Source organism: Dromaius novaehollandiae, chromosome 2 (genome assembly GCF_036370855.1).
Source record: "Dromaius novaehollandiae isolate bDroNov1 chromosome 2, bDroNov1.hap1, whole genome shotgun sequence".
Lineage (NCBI taxonomy): Eukaryota > Metazoa > Chordata > Aves > Casuariiformes > Dromaiidae > Dromaius > Dromaius novaehollandiae.
In genome coordinates this window covers 127,345,433-127,361,483 of record NC_088099.1, presented here as the reverse complement: position 1 = coordinate 127,361,483, position 16,051 = coordinate 127,345,433, and the positions used below count along the sequence as shown (strand labels likewise).

At 34.8% G+C, this 16,051-nt stretch overlaps 1 protein-coding gene across 3 annotated transcripts in view; it reads left to right on the top strand.

Annotated features, from left to right (window-relative positions):
* Window positions 1–16,051, top strand: part of CRISPLD1 (cysteine rich secretory protein LCCL domain containing 1) — a 42,308-nt gene that overhangs the window by 14,667 nt on the left and 11,590 nt on the right. For 2 of the 3 annotated variants that reach the window (XM_064507374.1, XM_026115250.2), the window contains 8 exons: window positions 7,564–7,682; window positions 7,813–7,945; window positions 9,511–9,626; window positions 10,194–10,294; window positions 11,439–11,618; window positions 11,711–11,771; window positions 11,905–11,971; window positions 12,621–12,751. In XM_064507374.1, the coding sequence (XP_064363444.1) occupies window positions 7,564–7,682; window positions 7,813–7,945; window positions 9,511–9,626; window positions 10,194–10,294; window positions 11,439–11,618; window positions 11,711–11,771; window positions 11,905–11,971; window positions 12,621–12,751 (908 nt within the window). Of the gene's footprint in view, window positions 1–7,563; window positions 7,683–7,812; window positions 7,946–9,510; window positions 9,627–10,193; window positions 10,295–11,438; window positions 11,619–11,710; window positions 11,772–11,904; window positions 11,972–12,620; window positions 12,752–13,376; window positions 14,766–16,051 lie in introns of those variants that run through there. The other variant, XM_064507376.1, reaches the window with a different exon arrangement.

Below are 16,051 nucleotides of genomic sequence, written 5' to 3'. Positions count from 1 at the left end.
AAGATGTTGATCTTGAATATCAGAAAATTCAATATTAGTTATGCCTGTTTGGTTGTTTTCCTCCCTGCTAATTCTGAATCTTGCAATTTTTGTATGAAAAGCTGAAGCACACAGAGCATCTCTAAAATTATGATTATCATCACTGTCGTGCCACTCAGAAATCTCTGCCAGATATTTCAGTTTTTCAGTTTATTCAACGAAGCACAGGCATGCTGTCATGAACAAACTAAACTCAGTCCAGTCTATCATGCCACCAAAACAAAGGGAAAATCATTAGAATAAGAATAACATCATTTATTTCTGTAAAGGAGAGTCTGGATTCTTAAATCTGTCAACCCCTTGGAGCTAGACCAGTGGGCAATAATTTCATGCCCATAGGGGGAAGGGAAGAACAACTTCCTTTGCCTTCATAAGAAGCTAGATGTCCTATGTTGCATGCGCTTGCAGTCTTCAGGAATGTGTGTGTGCAGAGCACAGGAACACGCTGTGCTCCGGCTGTCAGAGTAACAGTACCCAAAGCGGTTGGCTACTAGCACCATCTAAATAAGCTCTGTGAGTCAGGAGGAATGTAAAATCCCTATATGCTCACAGAGTAAATGTAACATTGTGATGTTGTCATTGTCTCTAGCTGAACTAGAATGGCATTTCATTAATAATATTTTCCATCCTCAAATGGAAGAAAATTTTCAAAGAGATGAAATATCACATACAGCCTGAGATGTAGAAGATTAATATCTTACATGTTCTATGTCTTTTGTTAAAGGAAATGTATTGCATTTGAGGCCAGGCCCATGAACTTGTAAAACCTGTACATGACTTAAAAAAGCTGATAAAATCACAGTCTTCAGGACTGCGGTTTTAAAGAAGTTAATTTGTTGTTAGATACAAGTAGCTATGTGTGAAAACTGAAACTCATTGTTTCCTGGAGTTTAGGTGCACAATTATTTTTTTATGCAGAAGGTTAAAAAGGACATAGAAAAAAAAATACCCACAAAGGCCATCTTGAAAATTTTCCTCTATATAGGCCTGGGAAAATGTACATTATGACCCAGATAGCTGTATTTGTCGTGATAAACTTGTGTTCAACTGTATTGTGGCAGGAACTATGGCATTGAGGAGATTGTGAAGCATGAAATGATACAGTATAAACCATTGTGTTAGACTTGAGTGTATGTTGAGGTGCAACTGTCTTTCTCTCTTGTGTCTGAGGCAGATGAGTAAAACACGCATAAAACAGGTTGGATGCAAATGCATGATCTGCATGGGAAGGAGGTAGGGGGAGATACAAATTTTGGTAGCTACAACCACATTGTGCGACATCATGAGTACTGATGCACGAGAGGGCTAAAAACTGTTTAGTTTCTCCCCATCTCTGCAGCATCTTCCCATTGCTCCATAACGTCTCTTTGGTTTCTTAACTAGCATTACTAAATGATCTTCTTGTGAAAGTAAAAAATGCAAGAAGCATTTGGTAAGTAGAAGGACATTTTTCAATTTAAGACATATTAGCAACTCTGTTTATGTTTGTTGCTACCATAACAGAGTTCTGTGAAATGAAAGGAATAGCATCAAGTAGGTTTGTGTTGCTGAGCAGCTGATATGTTCAGCATCTATCTATCTGTCTATCTCAATATAGACAGCCAACCCTGATGATGATCTGTTGTCCAAAAGATAGACTACATATAGATTTCCCACAATGTAAGAAATATTTTTTCATGATACAGCAGGTTGAATTACCTTGCATGTAGCATCAAAGGGTTTTGCTGTCAATATGCTTGTCAGACCTGCAGATCAGCTGCCTAGATGCACTTCCATCTTCTTGTGCATCAAGTGCATCTTATGTATCATCAGTATTTCATCTTTACAAGAGAAATCTTATAGTCCAAATTCATTAAAAACTCATCAGATTAGGGCATGAGTGAGGGAACTAGTGGCTGAGGAATCAGATACAGAGTACACATATATTCAAACAGACCACAGTCATCTTTTTGGGGGGGTGAAATGAACTTTCTGGGTTTTTTTATGTAATTGTGTTTGAAAATGTTATCCTCCCTACTTCAAGTATACAATCTCTATCTATAGCTATGTGGAGGTTTCTTTTAATCTTTTTCTGTAACAATTATTTCAAAACATTAAGTTGTTTTAGAAGAGGCCTTAGTATAAATCTGTAAAATACCAGCTGACAATGGAGAATGTTATGGAAGAATTTTTTGAATGAACTTTAAAACATCACAACTATGTTGGTGCATTATATATTTCAGTGGCGAGATTTAATATTGCTAATGACATTATGGTTAAAACATGAGAAATGCCTGCTTCTAGTAGGATGGAAAATATCTATGTTGCTATGACTCTTTGTATTCTGCTATTCTTCTAGCATTTTTTTAAGTGCCAAGCTTCTTGTTATGTAAGGAGTCGCTAATCAGGTATATACTGTTCTTCATTGTATAACTTGCTCTGAATGGACATCTTCTGTGCTTTTGGAAACCTTCCCATATATTTTTGCTTTCCCTCCTTTGCCTTTTCTTCTTCACTATGCTTTAAGGATGAAGGGAGCACTGGGAGAACAAAAGCCTTTTAAATTTAACGAAATGAAACATGAAAACATGTGTATACCTTTCTTTGCATAAGGAGATGGTTTCACTGTTTGAAGCTAAAAGCTTCATGTAGATAAAACAAGTAAATGCCATTAAGGACACAAGAATTGCTATTCCAGTGGGGAGGTAGGTTTTTTTATATTGATACAGTTTATTTGTTTGTGTTTGTCTCAGCCCGCTATGTGAGCGCAGAACAAATATTATAAAATGCCTTCCATTTAAAGCTAATCCAGCCAGATTGGAATACAAACACTTTAAATCTATCAGTGTTTTGATTTCTTAGAATTAATATTCTCAGTTTCTCTTCATATAACTTTAATCATAGTAATCAACTTGGGAAGGAAATTTGGATATCCTGATTTAAATGCTGGAAAAAAAGGACACAACTCAAGATGTAGAATCACTCATGTAATGCAGCTCATTCCTGTTCTTGATCCAGTCTCTAAAGGAATGATTAGGTGCATTGGCAAAATAGTGGAAAGGCTTTTGAACTGTTCAAGTTTCAAATACATGTGACTACAGAAGTGGCCTTTTAAAAAATACTTTTAAGCTAATTTCTTCTGTGTTAGTAGTGAGGTGGAATTGGAGTCTGTCAGATTTGTTTTATAAATTTTTCATTTGTTCTGCAAAGTTCAGTACCTGTGCATAAGGTCATTAAAACTTGTGTAAAATTTTTGTGTCACTGGAGTAGTCAGATATGAATTTAAGATAAACTTTTCCTGAGAATTGCATTAGAAGCTAGGACATCAATTTCTTTTTTATTAAAAATTGTGAGAATGATCGTGGAGATTCAGAAAAACTTTTGCATGTCTACAGTGTGATTTAGGGTTGTGTTGGATTGCTTCTCTCTTGATAGAAGCTGGAGACCTGAGCTGGAAACTGTGACTTCTAATGCCTTCTACCATTTTTTTACTGTCTGTAGGAGGTTATTGGCATTTTATCTCCCTTTATTATTATTTTTTGAAAGTCTTTAGCAATCAAGACAGTGGCTTGCATCTCTAGGAAGTTCTTTGGGCCTTTTTTCTTTTCTTCCAGAATACTTCCTATATTCTGATGTAACTTAAAAGAGGTTTTATTTCTCTTCTACTTTCTGTTATAGACACTTAAGGAAGCAGTAGCTTTGATGAGAAATGAATACTACAATTAAAGCGTTCGTGTCCTATATGGAAATTACACTGACACTTTTTTTTTTTTACATCTGAATGTGTAATAGTTTTTTTTCCAAACTTATTCCATAGCACCCAAAGCTGCATACTTAAATAATTAAAATGAAGAAGAAATTAAAATATATCCTGTTAATCTTCTTGGTGTACCTACAATCTGTGTACTGCAGTTTGACACTAAGATACTTGAAGTGGCTTGTAGTGGATCTAGTAACAACAGTAGTCATTATTACATATTTGAGCATATTTAAACTCAAACATAGTCTTGATGAAGAAGAATCACTGTTTTGTTGTACTGTTGTAGGTGGATATTTCTTCATGACCTCCTTCTCATCTAAAGAAACAATGGGTCTAACCAAATATTGGCTGGCAGGATAATAGGCAGCCTTTTCTGACTATAAACTATGCTAGCTATATATGCAATATATCTGGTATACTGGTAGTTTTTATATCTGGCTTTAGAATTAGGGGATTTAGGTGTTAAAGGTTTGAGAAACAAATGAATGAGCCCTTTCTTCTATGGCACACACAGAGTTTCCTGACCAGCTGACTGTTCTGAAGTAACTTGGTTGAGTGGTACATGTATAGGAGAGAAAAACAGGATGTGGTATCATTTTCTGCTGACTTCAATCCTTATGCAGCAGCAACCATTTACTGTCAGATTTCTGATGAATTTTCTTCATAAAATATTTTATTAATTGCTTTTCATCAAACTTTTAATGATTCAACCTAAATAAAAATTGTGTATGAAACCTGTGCTATGTAATTTCGTAGCATATTTTTGATAAAATATATGTATATATTTATATTTGCGTAAATTTTGATTTCTGAGACAGTTCCCATGAAATAGTACCTCAGACATTTTACAAAGGCATTAAAATATGAATTACTGAAGTTTTAAGGATCATGTTTGTTCTACAGTGTTATAAAATTGTCAGAACCGTTTAGAAAAAAACAGTTGATAACTGAATAAATACTGCAAAACTCAATATTTATATGTAAAAATTTACCATGCTAATTAAAGCAGTGCCTCTCATTAGGCTAAATAATGAGTTTCTTAGTACAATTAAAAGATTTGTTCTTTTAAAAAATTTCTTTGATAATAAATGAAAATTGTCTAGCCTGTGGTTAGGGCTAGTTAGAATATCTTTTTTAATTTAAATTTTTCATTATAGATATGAAATTGGAAAACTTTCAGTTGAAACAAAACTTGTTTTTAATCCTCTAGGTATTGAATTTATGGTGCAAAGTTCAGGCTGTTTAAGGAAAGCAGGTACTATCAACATAAAATTCTTCATATAGGAAGGATCTTATTTTCCTGAGCCTACCCTACCCTCCCTACATTATAATGAGCTGAGTTCTAACTTTCCCATTACTTCATTCCCACCCTTCCCCCTTTGATATTTGACCTGAACCAAAGACTCAAGTTTCTGTCATTAGACTTGTCATTATGATTGACATGGAAGTGCAGTGACCAAGGAAAGCTGATCATATCATTGTCTTAGATGACTCCAGAGCAGAATCGTAAATGAAATTGCTCCAAGGAAAGTGCACTATGATGAGGCTTACTTCTCTGTAAGCGATAGTAAGTGAAAACATTGAGAAAAAGAGAAACCAAGCATCAAAGTGAAATGACTCTGAGAAGTTGCTCATTTTTAAAATGAATTAGAGGTCACTGGTGTTACTGTAAAACTTGTGTTCATGGAGACTTATTTTTGGCTTCAAATTTAAGTTTCTCATTCTCTTTGTCCTTCACTAATAAATATTCTAACTTGAAAAATATTATTTGACAACTTCAGAATTTCAATCTGATTCCAGCGTTTTCTTAGTTCTACAGTTATTTCCATATTAAGTAATATGTTCATTTTCCTAGGACATTTTTGATTAGAGGCACCAGGAACTCATATAAAAAATAGGCTCTCAGGATTATTTCCACCAATGGGACATATTTAATCTCTATAACATAGTAAAAAATAGGGTTATTACCTCGTAATGAGCTTGAAGCTATGACCTCTTATCCTTAATTAATTCTGCATGTTTCCTGTCTGATTCAGTCTTGTGCACATATGCAGATTCTCAAGGACAGTAGAGTTGCCACCATGGCTCATGTAACATCCTATTTCTGGGTCTGTTTTGTCAGGAATGACTGAGGAGTAGGCAAAAAGTGCCATATAAAACTTCCTGATAAAGATTAGAATATTGCCTTATGGAAATTAAGGAATCCTCTTGCGTTGACATTGAATTATTGGCCTGGTAGGGTGGATAGAAAATTCCTACTGTTTCCTAATGTCAATGGGTTTTGGATCCATATGTAGATTGATTAAAAGTTTTATTTTGTCCTTACTATATTGTTAGAATAATTCTGTCAGAATAAACATTGCAGTTTTGAAGTCTAAATTTACACTTTAAATATCTTACTACCTGATAACATTGATAATAATGGACAAAATGGAAGAGCAGAACTGGAAATAGATATTCTAGAATTAAATTGAGTGATACTGAAGTCTTTATATGATCAGGATTTTGCATAAGCAAGGGCATATGGGGCTGTTAATGAGTAGTCTGATTAAAAAGGTGAAAATGGCGTGTCAAAAACTTAGAAAAAATAAATTATAGCACATGAAAATTACTTGGTATATTTCTATATTTGGTTGTACTAGTAATTTTTTTCCTTCAGTCTGTATCAGAAGTTGGTAGCCATAATCTCCAGTGTCTGCATGGGAATTTGGTTTTGGAAGTATTGATTTATTTAGGTAACACAGTCTCACTCTAAGAAGCTCTTAGTCTGAACATATGATGAAATAATTGTGCTTCTATCAAGAAATGCGCTTATCTTCTGGAAATATTTCAGTTTCCTAACTGGAGTATTGGTATAAGCCAGTAAGATATCTGGAAAATATTTCTGCAACTATCAGGAGATAGAAAAAGTCAATCAGCTGTATGAATGCTTGGCCTAAGAAAGGACCACTTTGAATAAACCCTTGCTTAAAACAGTAAAAACAATGCATATACAACATCGTATAATAATTTCACAGGAGGAGTGCCAGAAAAGTATACTTTTGAAAGATGAGAGAAACTTGCATTTGCCTTTGCCCTGCCTATTCTTCCATATCCCTTACGGGATATTGCAATAAACAATAATCCATAATTTGTGTATTTAACTTTTTCTAAGTAAGTGTGCCTTTATAGACAGAAATCTCTTCCTTTTACTGATGTGGTCAATGCCTCCTTTTTTACCAGCCTAGCCGTAAAACCAATGACAGACAACCTTACTCTAGTCCTCACATTTTTTTGTTTGCACTGTATGTTATTTCAACGAAAGCTGATTATAGAAAAGAGGGAGAAAATCACTTTCATTTCAAATAAACTATTGGTTTAGAGGAAATAAAGCCATATGTTGAAAGTGTGTTGGATAATACCCTTTTGGCTAAGAAAAGGGCCTATTACTAAAAAGAAATCTCACAAGACAGAAAATGCACTTGATTTAGCCTGGAAAGTTGAATTAAGCCTTTCGGTTTCAGATTTGTCTTTTATTAACTTCAGCTTGTCTGCATGTTTTCCAGAGGGAGTACTGTGAGGGGATTAAAACTTTCTTGGTGAAAACTTTTCTATTTCTTACGTAAAACAGATGGGACATACAATTGTAAAGTCGTTTTTTTTTTCTTTTGTCTTCTGTCCCAGTTACAGAAACTTAAAAAATGGACAGTCTTGTGTGTTGTTGTTGTCTTTTTTTTTTTTAATACATGAACTACCCATCAAATATTTCTAAGAAGATATGCTCTTTCTTTTTTTTTCGACTTCAGACATGGGATACAGAATTGGAGAGATCTGCAGAATCCTGGGCTGAAACTTGTCTGTGGGAGCATGGGCCTGCAAGCCTTCTTCCATCAATTGGACAAAATTTGGGGGCACACTGGGGAAGGTAGCTCAAGATACTGTTTTATAATATATATGCTTTTTGAAATTTCACAAAATTTTCTTGTTACTTAAAGGAAAAATGATAGAAGTTATAGCTTTTTAGTGATCTAATAGACTGTTACTGGTTTTTGTAGGTATAGGCCTCCAACATTTCATGTCCAAGCATGGTATGATGAAGTGAGAGATTTCACCTATCCACATCCTCATGAATGCAACCCATATTGTCCTTATAAATGTTCTGGTCCTGTTTGTACACATTACACACAGGTATGTAGGTGGATTTGTTTTTTGTCAGCTATGTAAAAGAGCAGTCAAGATCTCCAGTTAGGTCACTGAATGACACACACAACTTATTAATGTCATAGCATGAATCTTACAGTACATTCCTTAGTGCAAAACACAAAAGGGGCTTGTGGTTTATTACAATTCATAATTACAAGCATTGGACATGGGTGACGTGGAGTAGGGGTGTCATAGAAATCTTCAGATTTCTTCCTCATAAATATCACTTCCTTAACAGGGTTTAAGGAAAAAGCCCACAAAACCCAGTACTAAGTGATACTGGTCTATGTCCTTTGCACAAGCTACTCAATGCTGGCTAGCAAGTTGCTGGCCTTCCATTTTGGAATATGCTGAAGAAATTACAGCGCATAAAAACAAAGTTTTTTTAGGTGAATTCATGAGAATAAGCAACAGTTATAACATTACTTTAACTTCAGGAAGATTTTGAAATTGTGTAAAAGCTGCTTTATTTGGTACTCCTGAAATCCAATGCATGTAGTCTAGATTTTTTCAGAGGAGAACCAATCATATTTTCAGTGGATGGGAAGCACATGATCCTCAGATTATACTAAAATCTCTGCATTTTTTTTTATATTACTAGAAAACTTCAAAATTGTTACTTTTTACTTTTTTATTTTCTGTTTGTGTTTACTAATATATTTTACCATTATACCTAATTTAAAGACACAGTTAACTCCATGTTCTTATTTACCATTTTGGTAAAAATACCTATATAATTGCAACTTTCCATCATATGCAGTATATATGTATTCACATGCAGTATATATACTGCTTTGTGTTAGTGAAACTTCACAGTACCTATTCCTTTGAAATCCTGAATGAACTAAACAGTTCACTTCTCTTGAACTATATAAATTTAACACCTGTCAAATCCGTCTACTTTGAACATCCCAGCCTTTGTCTTTCAGATTATTTTGAGATTTTTGCAATGAGAATTATTTCAACAGATGACTAAAGGAACACAGCTACATTAGACCGCAATGATATGGAAGCATATTAATTTAAAACCCTGTTACCTAACATAGACTCGATTCCTTTTGGCACGTGAAGTTTCTTTGTGAATGTTTATGTTGCTTTCTTTCACTGCTAACACCTATGTATTCTGTCAGTCTAACCAACCCAAATCTCTCTGGGTTCTTAGACTTCGCTGAGAAGTCCAGGGCACAGGAACCTAACTTCTTGTAAATCAAGATTTTGCATTCATTTTAATTACAAAAATTTGCTCTTCAGCTGATATTTTGTAAATATTTGCTGTTTGCTGCATGTTCAAATACATACTAAGATCAGTTATTGTAAATGAGAGCCGTATCTTTTGTATCAACATAAAGCTTTTCTTTCTAATAAGGATGTAACTTAATGGCCACTTCGCAGTTGTAATAATGTTGCTTCTACCCCAGTTATGTTTATAACAGAGGGGAATATAGCATCTCTTTTGTGATTTGAGTTTTATAATTGAAGTCTTTAGACAGTTTTGGTTTTGTGTTAATCAGCTTTGGTTTTCACATGTCTTTGTCTTTCCTTTTCCATAGGTTGTTTGGGCTACAAGTAGCAGAATAGGTTGTGCAATTAATTTGTGTCATAACATGAACATCTGGGGACAGATTTGGCCAAAAGCAGTCTATCTTGTGTGCAATTATTCTCCTAAGTAAGTAGGCTGACACCCAAAAATGTCTTGAGCGGGCAAAGTGCTTTATAATCCAGGAAATAATCCAGAAAGAAATCAGTCTGAGTTTTCTATTTTTTGTACTGTTACAAAGTAAAGTATTGTTCCCAAGGCAGCTTTGGCTGCACAAATACTCATTATTTTCTAGAGCTTCAGTTTTCTGGCCTGACTGCATTAGCATTCAACTTCAGTGATCTTCATTGTAGAGTGATATTTGTCCGGATAATAAATGAACCTCCCCATTGTAACTTTAAGGAATGTGTAACATGAAGCCTATAGTTAAGATCAAATTCTATAGGATATTCCATTTAGGAGAATCCCTGTTTTCATGTAGTTGAGGAATTCAGTCTTATGGTGTAATGCTGATCTTAAAAGATCTCACATCAGTGGTGATTTAGTTTCTTCTTCAAGGGCTTTTCAACAACTTTGTGTATTTGGTTTATCAAAACAGTATCATGGCCTAAGTGTCCACTGTTTTTCACCATTTGTTTTTTCACATATTAAATATTGTTTAATATTCATGTTTGCTAATGGATTTTTTTTTTTCAGAGGTAACTGGTGGGGTCATGCTCCTTATAAACCTGGTCGTCCCTGTTCCGCTTGTCCCCCTAGTTTTGGAGGAGGTTGCAGAGAAAACCTTTGTTACAGGGGTATGTACTATTTCAACAGTACAGCTATACGTGGTCAAGGAAATTTAACCTTTTGTGTTCTTCCTTCATCGTGCTTTAAGATAGTGGAATAGAATGTATTATCTATGTGCGCAAAGATCTGGTAGGGGCCTACTTTATTATGATGCATGAGTTTATGTATTATCATATGTGAGGCTGAGCCTCCCCGAAAGGAGTGGAGTATACTGAACTCCTACTGACTTCAGTGGTAATTGAGAGCTTTTAGTACACAAAGACATAGACTTTGACAGTATGCTATTTATATCCCTTTCTGTAAATTATAGTTGAAATCTATGCAGTGATTTGTTTGTAGAGAAACATGTTAGCTCAGTGGCATAGCCATATGCATTACTGTAATCAAAAGTCAAGAACAAGACAAGAAGACATTGCTAATTAAACAAAATATCAGCTAGGATGATTGTTATTTCCCTACAATTTTCATGGTTTTATTCTTTCTTACTTCATAGCATTGAAATGGACCGTATTATGAAGCTGCTATTTCTTATTGTTTAATTTTTCATATAAGTAACTTATCCATTTCTGTTAGTATTTTTGAAAAACAGGATTATTATTTTAATATTTCTTCATCTATTCATATGGACCATAATAGCCCCACCTCTGTGCCCTTGTAGCTTCTTTAAGGTTCTTACTTAAGTAAGAATTGTAGATTTAATGACGAGTATTTTGAAATCAGTTACATTACGTATGAATAAAAGGGCCTCATTTTCAGATGTACATTTTTAGGAAACTGGCTTCTTTAATGAGTTAACTAGCAACTTGATAAAGCTCTTTCAACTACTCATAGAAACATCACATTTGATCTATGGATTTTTCTGATGGCATAAAGAAGATGCTAAAACAGGAGCGGTAAGAGCATTTTCATACCTCAGTGGTGCTGTCTGTGCTAGAAAAATTCTACCTTTGGTCAGCATTAGAAAGATACATGAGAGGTATTATTAAGCTTGCGTGCTTCTTATGAAGTAGTTCCTTGCTTTCTTGTGCATATTCAACCACCATTTTATGAGAACAAAGCCATGATACTAAAACATGACAAGGGATTTACATTCCACAAAAACTAGAATTTTTCTCCCTGAGAAATTATTCTTTTGCCCATTTTCTGAAACAGAGGGTTCAGAAAGACCTTATTCTCCCCATGAACCAGAAGAGGAAACCAATGAGATTGAACGGCAGCGATCCAAAGCCCAGGATGCAACAGCACAAAGCCGGCTGAGGACTCATTTACCTTCAGGCTCCACAGGCAGTGATGACAGTGAGAAAAATGAAGTAATAAGCACACAGCAAATGTGTAAGGAATTTACCTGATTTGCAAGTAGTCAACAAATTTGAATTATGTAGTATCAAATTCATTACAGTGAAATTGCTTTTTGTTTATTTTAGCTCAGATTGTTTCATGTGAAGTAAGGCTGAGAGATCAGTGCAAAGGAACAACTTGCAATAGGTATGGTAGATTTTACAGTTGTCATCTTGAGATTATTTTAAAAGGCTATATTTGTATGTGAGCTGAAATATTTTCCATTTTTGTAATCCAGAGCTATATTTTTGTAAGACCAGATTGTATTTTATTTTCCCAGATATGAATGTCCTGCTGGCTGTTTGGATAGCAAAGCCAAAGTAATTGGAAGTGTACATTATGAAATGGTAAACATTTTTAATTGGATTATTTTACCAATAGAATATTTAATAAGATATATTTTTCATTGGAATACTAGCTAAAATAGTATGAAGAATGAATTTTGAAGAAAACAGTGTTCACCAAAAATAAAATCCTACAGCAAATGTTTAAGGTTGCATCAGACTATCTAAGTTTGCCTCTACTGTTCTGCATATGCTGTCTGGATATACTTCATACTGCTAATAGTTGCACAGAAATAGAATTTGTGTGTCTAGATGTCCAGAGTTTAAGCTTAAGGAAAAATAGAGCAATCTGTGGGTATAATCGTATAAACTACTTTAATACGACAGTTCTACTTGTGTGAACTTAATGCCTAGCTGAAAGTGTGCAGTTCTATACCTATATTGTGCTGTATCACTATGTAGAACTGAAAGAAAGTATGGGAAGTAACAGCTACAGTGAAGGAGTCTGTTTTGTCTCTGAATAAGGCAAAATGATGTTTTCTTCATTTGAGAGAGTACCTATCCTGACCACATCAAACTTAAGGGGCTATCTACTAGGTTTAGTGACAGAAGCTTATGACTGTAATAAAAAAACTGAATTTTTCCCATTAAATTACAATGGAAAATAGTATTTTGTCTGCTATGGAATTGTTTTTCCCACTTTGTTTTTCAGCAATCCAGTATTTGTAAAGCTGCCATCCATTATGGCATCCTAGACAATGAAGGTGGTTGGGTTGATGTCACTAGGCAAGGAAGGAAAAATTACTTTATCAAATCTTATAGAAATGGTATTCAATCAATTGGGTAAGTTTCCTTAAATTTACAATGTATGAAAAGTTTTGCACCTATTTCTTTTTTTTTTCTCAAAAATATATATCACAATAATAATGCTTCGCCCTTACTTCTTTTATCACAAAGAATATGAAAATAGTATGAAAAGGCATGTTGAAATACAGGTATTGTATCCATCTTGAAGGTTTAGCCCCTGTTTAATGGCGTACGGAAAAGTGATGCAATAATCAAGCAAAAGGAGGTGAAATAATTCCCTAAGTCCCTTGGGCAGTAAATTAGTATTTGTGGTTAAATAATCTCAATATTTGGCGTATTCAATTAATTCAATTATTTATAAATGCATAGATGTATAAAAACTAGTGCATACTGACATTAAATCAGATTGTTTTAATTATTTTGGACAAAACTGGTAATATTTTCAGGGTTGGCCCATGTACATAGTAACCCATGACAATAAAATGACAAGGCAGTAATCTTACAAATTTGTTTTTAGAAGTGCTCTTGTACTGTCCATACAAGCAGTGTGAGCAAAGCACAAAATACATCTCTTCATATAAGTGTTTGATAATTTCCTTAGAAGACACAATTTACATATGGTATCTTGCTCAAATATTTTTCACAACTCTGCATTTGCCAGTGACGGAATAATATCAAAGGCTCTGGAATCTTCATTTGGAGGTGTATCACAGTGTTCAAGTGCTTGCCCGAAGTCTGGTCATAAGTATTGCATGTGAAAACAGATGCAAATACTTGTTGACAGGCTAAAAGAAAAACAAGAGAAGCATTGAATAAAAGTGGAGAATATCTGTTCTGCTGCTGCCATTCCTGATTATCCATTGATACAACAACATCAGTATTAGTATGCACGAATCTAATATATTATTAGTATCTACAAGCTATACGTTGCTATATGCTGCTAATGTATGCTGGAGAATTGTCCACTGCTGTACTTATTTCTGTCTGTCTTGTCTAGTTAGTATATGTTTAATAGCAAACTAAAAGAAAACAGAATTTTCCCGACCAATGTATTTGGTTGAGGTGAGAACCCAAGTGTAAAGACAGAGATGGGTAATTGTTAGAGGCTGTGCTCTCATTCTGCGCTACGCAAACCAAAGCCAGAATTTTGAGGAAGTGAAGGCATGTACTTTAAAGGTCTTCCTGTTTTAAGAAAGTAGCTTTGTGCACTGGAAGTACAGTTTCAATGTCTGTGAGCCTAAAAAAAGGCAAAACTCTTGGAAACCTGAAGCCAATCCTGCGTTCACAAGTAGCTTGCTGTTCATCTTATAACAATGCTATGACATCTATCTAATTTCTCTTTTCAATGGGTTTACCTAATTCAGGGTAGAGAGAAAGGCTGGCCAGATAGCCAAGGTTTGGTGGCTTAGAATTTGGGCTACCTGAGTAGCACTGCTGGCATTGACTAAGAAATGCACCTTGAATGTATAGATACTGAGGTACCATCAGCCAACTTCCTTACAAATGTAGTGGTAATTAAACTTTAGAAAATATTCCAGATGGAATGAATTAATTTCCCATCACTTGAAATCTCATCTTTTGGTGCTGTTGTGACAAAACTGCAGGAGTGTCTAGTCTAGAGTGTATGTTTAGCACCTATTCTCTGAGAATCAGAACTCAGAGTGACTTGCTAATACTCAGTTTTGTTTGTTAGGCACATGAATAAGAGTCCTGTTATATCATTCCTGATCTGTTGTGGCTATTTTATTTTTTGGTTTTGGTATTCAGATGTTGCAAAATAATGTTTTAGATGCTTTATGGACTGTTGAAGGAACAAGTCTGTACCTTCCTATCTATATTTCAGCAAATTGCTGCCACTATATGTGTGTACACATGGCACAATTCTTCATTAACCTCCTACAGTATTTATCATTCCGCCCTTTATAGTAAACTTAAAAAAAATATTGTGATCGGGCATCATCTTTGTAAGCAAGTGTACAAATTGTAGTCTTTAAGGTAAAGATTATCCCCAGAAATTTCATAACTCTAATAAATGTCTGTCCTACAAGGCTGTGCTGTGTATTCTGTATTATTTCATTACTCTGACTTATTTAAAGTACCTGTTTACTGCAGAATGCAGATGCTAGTTAACAAGGCTCTCTGTAGGCAAGGGGAGAGACTTTGAAAAGCCCCATCAGAAGGCAGGTGATACCCTGCAGGTACCGAGCTCTCACCAGTGTCTCTAGAGGGAGCCGAAATTCCGAGCATAGACAAGATGGCCATTTAATGGCTAGGTGAAGTGAATCTCACCTCTAGCTTGCATTGCAAATCTTGTTGGTGCTTCTAGATTTTCTAGGGCAGAGGAAAGAAATGAATAAGTAGAAAGACAGAAAGGTGAATTTCAGTGCAAAATACAGCAAATTTCCTAATCTTCACACTTACATGCAGGATTGCTCAGCCTCACACTGTCCAGTTGTTTTTCAAATGTTTCATTATCATAGTGAAAGATACTGTTTTAAACACCTTAAGTGCTTGAGATGATGTCAGCATATGAGTTAGACTACTATGTTTTATCATTCTTCTTAACATTATCGCAACCAGGTAATCAACTTTAGAATAAGTGAACTCTCACATTATTGTTTTAAAATACTAACAGTACAGTTGTTTCATGGTATGGACCTAGGGCAACACAGATATGAGCTAAGCTAGTGAAAACAAATTGGAATGCAATAACAAGCAAATGTGAAATTGATGGGCCATACAACTAAATAAACCAATGCAAACAAACAAGTTTCCAAATACAGGTTGCAGTGCTATGGGGAACACAGGAGTAATTTGCTCAAAAGGTGAATAGGTAATCATTTCCTTTATGGTTATTTAATAAATATGGGCATCGAAAGACATCATCACCTTCTTTTTTATTACAGATGAAAATATTAGAGTCATGGGCGAATCCTCTGCGATAAAAGGAGAAATAAAACAGAACTGTTCACCAATTGTTAGAGAATAACTGAACATATATAAATGACCTTACATAATAACAAGGAACTGATACATCTGGGTATCATACAACTACTAAAGAACCAAACTGTTATGTGTTATGCTGGGTTTGTAATGATAATGGCAGTAATTTAACATAGAACCGGATCCAAAAGTAAAACTGAATCAAAATTTTCCAAAAAGGTTTTTTAGGAGAATTTTTTTTCAGGCACAAAGATATTTGAAGGGATGAACCCTCAGGGAGCAAGTGAATGGTCTCTTTTCTGGTAGATGGATGCTTTTGATCAATTCTCAATCACAGATTTTGGTTGCTGCAGTTTGAGAGACAAATTGATGCATAATTTGTTGCTAGCAGAT